Raw genomic sequence first — 1,969 nt, 5'->3', positions numbered from 1 at the left:
TTCCAAATCAGGGCAAGGAAGCATTGTGAAGAGCTGATAAGGCCTTTAATTTTCTCAAGATTCAGATAATTAATCCACTGAACAAATAGTATTGGGAGGGGGCATCCCACAATTTTGGGGGGGAGGGGGGTGGTTAGTGTAAAATAAAGATGGAAGATCCATATAACCTTTTATCATTCTAAAGTTCAACAGGGATAAATACCATTTTGAAACCGGCATCCACATAAAGAGGAGTGTTGTTGTCCATCCTGATAATGCTTCCGACAACTTTCACACCTTTTCTCAAGGAAGTTTTTCCTGCTCGTTAAGACTGTAAATCTTACAAGGACCACTTTTAAGGGAATGTTGAACTAGATCGGAGTGAATAACTTAATTTTAGCAACACCATGAGGAAAGATAGTAATCTTGGTTTCAGATCTCAATTTCACACTATCCCATTTAATAACTATATACATCTAAGAAAAGTCGTTGTCCAGAAGAATTTGGTCCAATTTTTACACTGTGAGTTTACCTCCAATGGGTGGTCCCTCCTGTTTAGAACCTTTGGACTTGATTTTTGCCTCCCTAACAAAATTGACGATTGGATGGTTGATGGCCTCGAGTGTAGAGCCTTTGTTGTTAGAGGGAAGGTCATTTGGAGTTGCGCCTTCTAGTTCCCTCTTGTGGTGTATTTGGAAAGAGAGGAATAATAGAAGTTTCGAAGATAAGTCTATTTCTTTTGATTTTTTTTGGACGGTTGTTCAACACACAACTTCTTGGTGGTGCACAAATTACACCAAATTCTTTTGTAATTACAGCCTTTCTATGATTTTTAACAATTGGGAGACCCTTATATCCTAGCTCTTTGGGTGGGGGAACCTCTACCCCTGCCCTAGGTTGTTCTTTTTTTATCTCCACTGTTTGAATATAAGTTTATGTTTCTTATTAAAAAAAATATTTACCACTGAGGAGAAAAATATGTTCATCTGCTAAAGGGATCCTATCTATAGATACTACATACTAGCACGTGCACTTTTTCCTCAGTATCGAGTAACATCAGGCAACCCCATGTCAAGGAATAAGGCCATAAAATGGCTTGAAATCAGCTTGTAAGCAAGTAAGGATCGATTAATCTTTTACTTACCTTCCAAAGATCCAAGAAAGAAACCTCCATGTGGCACGCATCACTGCGCTCAGTTGTAGGAGTTTTTCCGAGCTATTGATTCCACCAAGTGGAAGTCCCCAGTTAACAATGAATTTTTTCCTCAATTAAACTGTGACCAATTTCTCTTATCACTTTTTTTGTCAATGCAATTTCTCTAAGTTTCTTTGAAGTTTCAAAATCTCCAATATCAGAATAGAAGTTTGAAGCCTGCAAAAGAATGGCAGGATCTTCAGCTTCAAGGTCCACCAACGACTTTGCAATTTTCCTTCCGATTGTTTCATTTCCATGGATTCTACAACTTCTTAACATGGAGCTCCAGATTACACCGTTGACCCTTTCAGGCACCTTTTGAATCAACTTTTCAGCCTCATCCAGCAGACCTACACGACCAAGAAGATCGACCATGCATGAATAATGTTTCCATTCTGGTTCAATTCCGTGAAGGGTTTTCATCGACTCAAACACAAATCTTCCTTCTTCGACAAGTCCTGAATGGTTGCACCCTATCAATGCACACAAGAAAGTCACTTTGTCAGGTTTCAGGCCTTTCTGGATCATCGTCTTGAGCATTTCAACACCCTCCTTCCCCAGTCCATTTCGGGCATATCCATTGATGATTGAGGTGAAACAAATGACACCGGGGGAATGGATTTCCTCAAAAATTTTGCAAGAGAGCTCAACTTGACCACACTTTGAATAAGAATCCATTAAAGAACAAGAAACCACGGAATTATATTCAAAGCCTGATTTTATGGCACAACAGTGGAGCAATCTACATCTGGTCAAGTCCCGTCTGATGGAGAAGACATTGATCAGTTGCTTTTA

At 39.4% G+C, this 1,969-nt stretch overlaps 1 protein-coding gene across 1 annotated transcript in view; it reads right to left on the bottom strand.

Moving 5' to 3' along the window:
- Positions 1 to 358: 358 nt before the first annotated feature.
- LOC120067630 (pentatricopeptide repeat-containing protein At5g40410, mitochondrial-like) overlaps positions 359 to 1,969 on the bottom strand; it is a 2,782-nt gene continuing 1,171 nt past the window's right edge. Inside the window, exon 2 of the mRNA XM_039019173.1 lies at positions 359 to 1,937. Within this exon, the coding sequence (XP_038875101.1) occupies positions 1,226 to 1,937 (712 nt within the window). The 3' untranslated portion in view covers positions 359 to 1,225. The remainder of the gene's footprint in view (positions 1,938 to 1,969) is intronic.

The sequence above is a fragment of the Benincasa hispida genome, chromosome 12 (genome assembly GCF_009727055.1).
Source record: "Benincasa hispida cultivar B227 chromosome 12, ASM972705v1, whole genome shotgun sequence".
Classification (NCBI taxonomy): domain Eukaryota; kingdom Viridiplantae; phylum Streptophyta; class Magnoliopsida; order Cucurbitales; family Cucurbitaceae; genus Benincasa; species Benincasa hispida.
The sequence above is the reverse complement of the archived record's forward strand: the minus strand, read 5'-3'. Positions and strand labels throughout refer to the sequence as shown.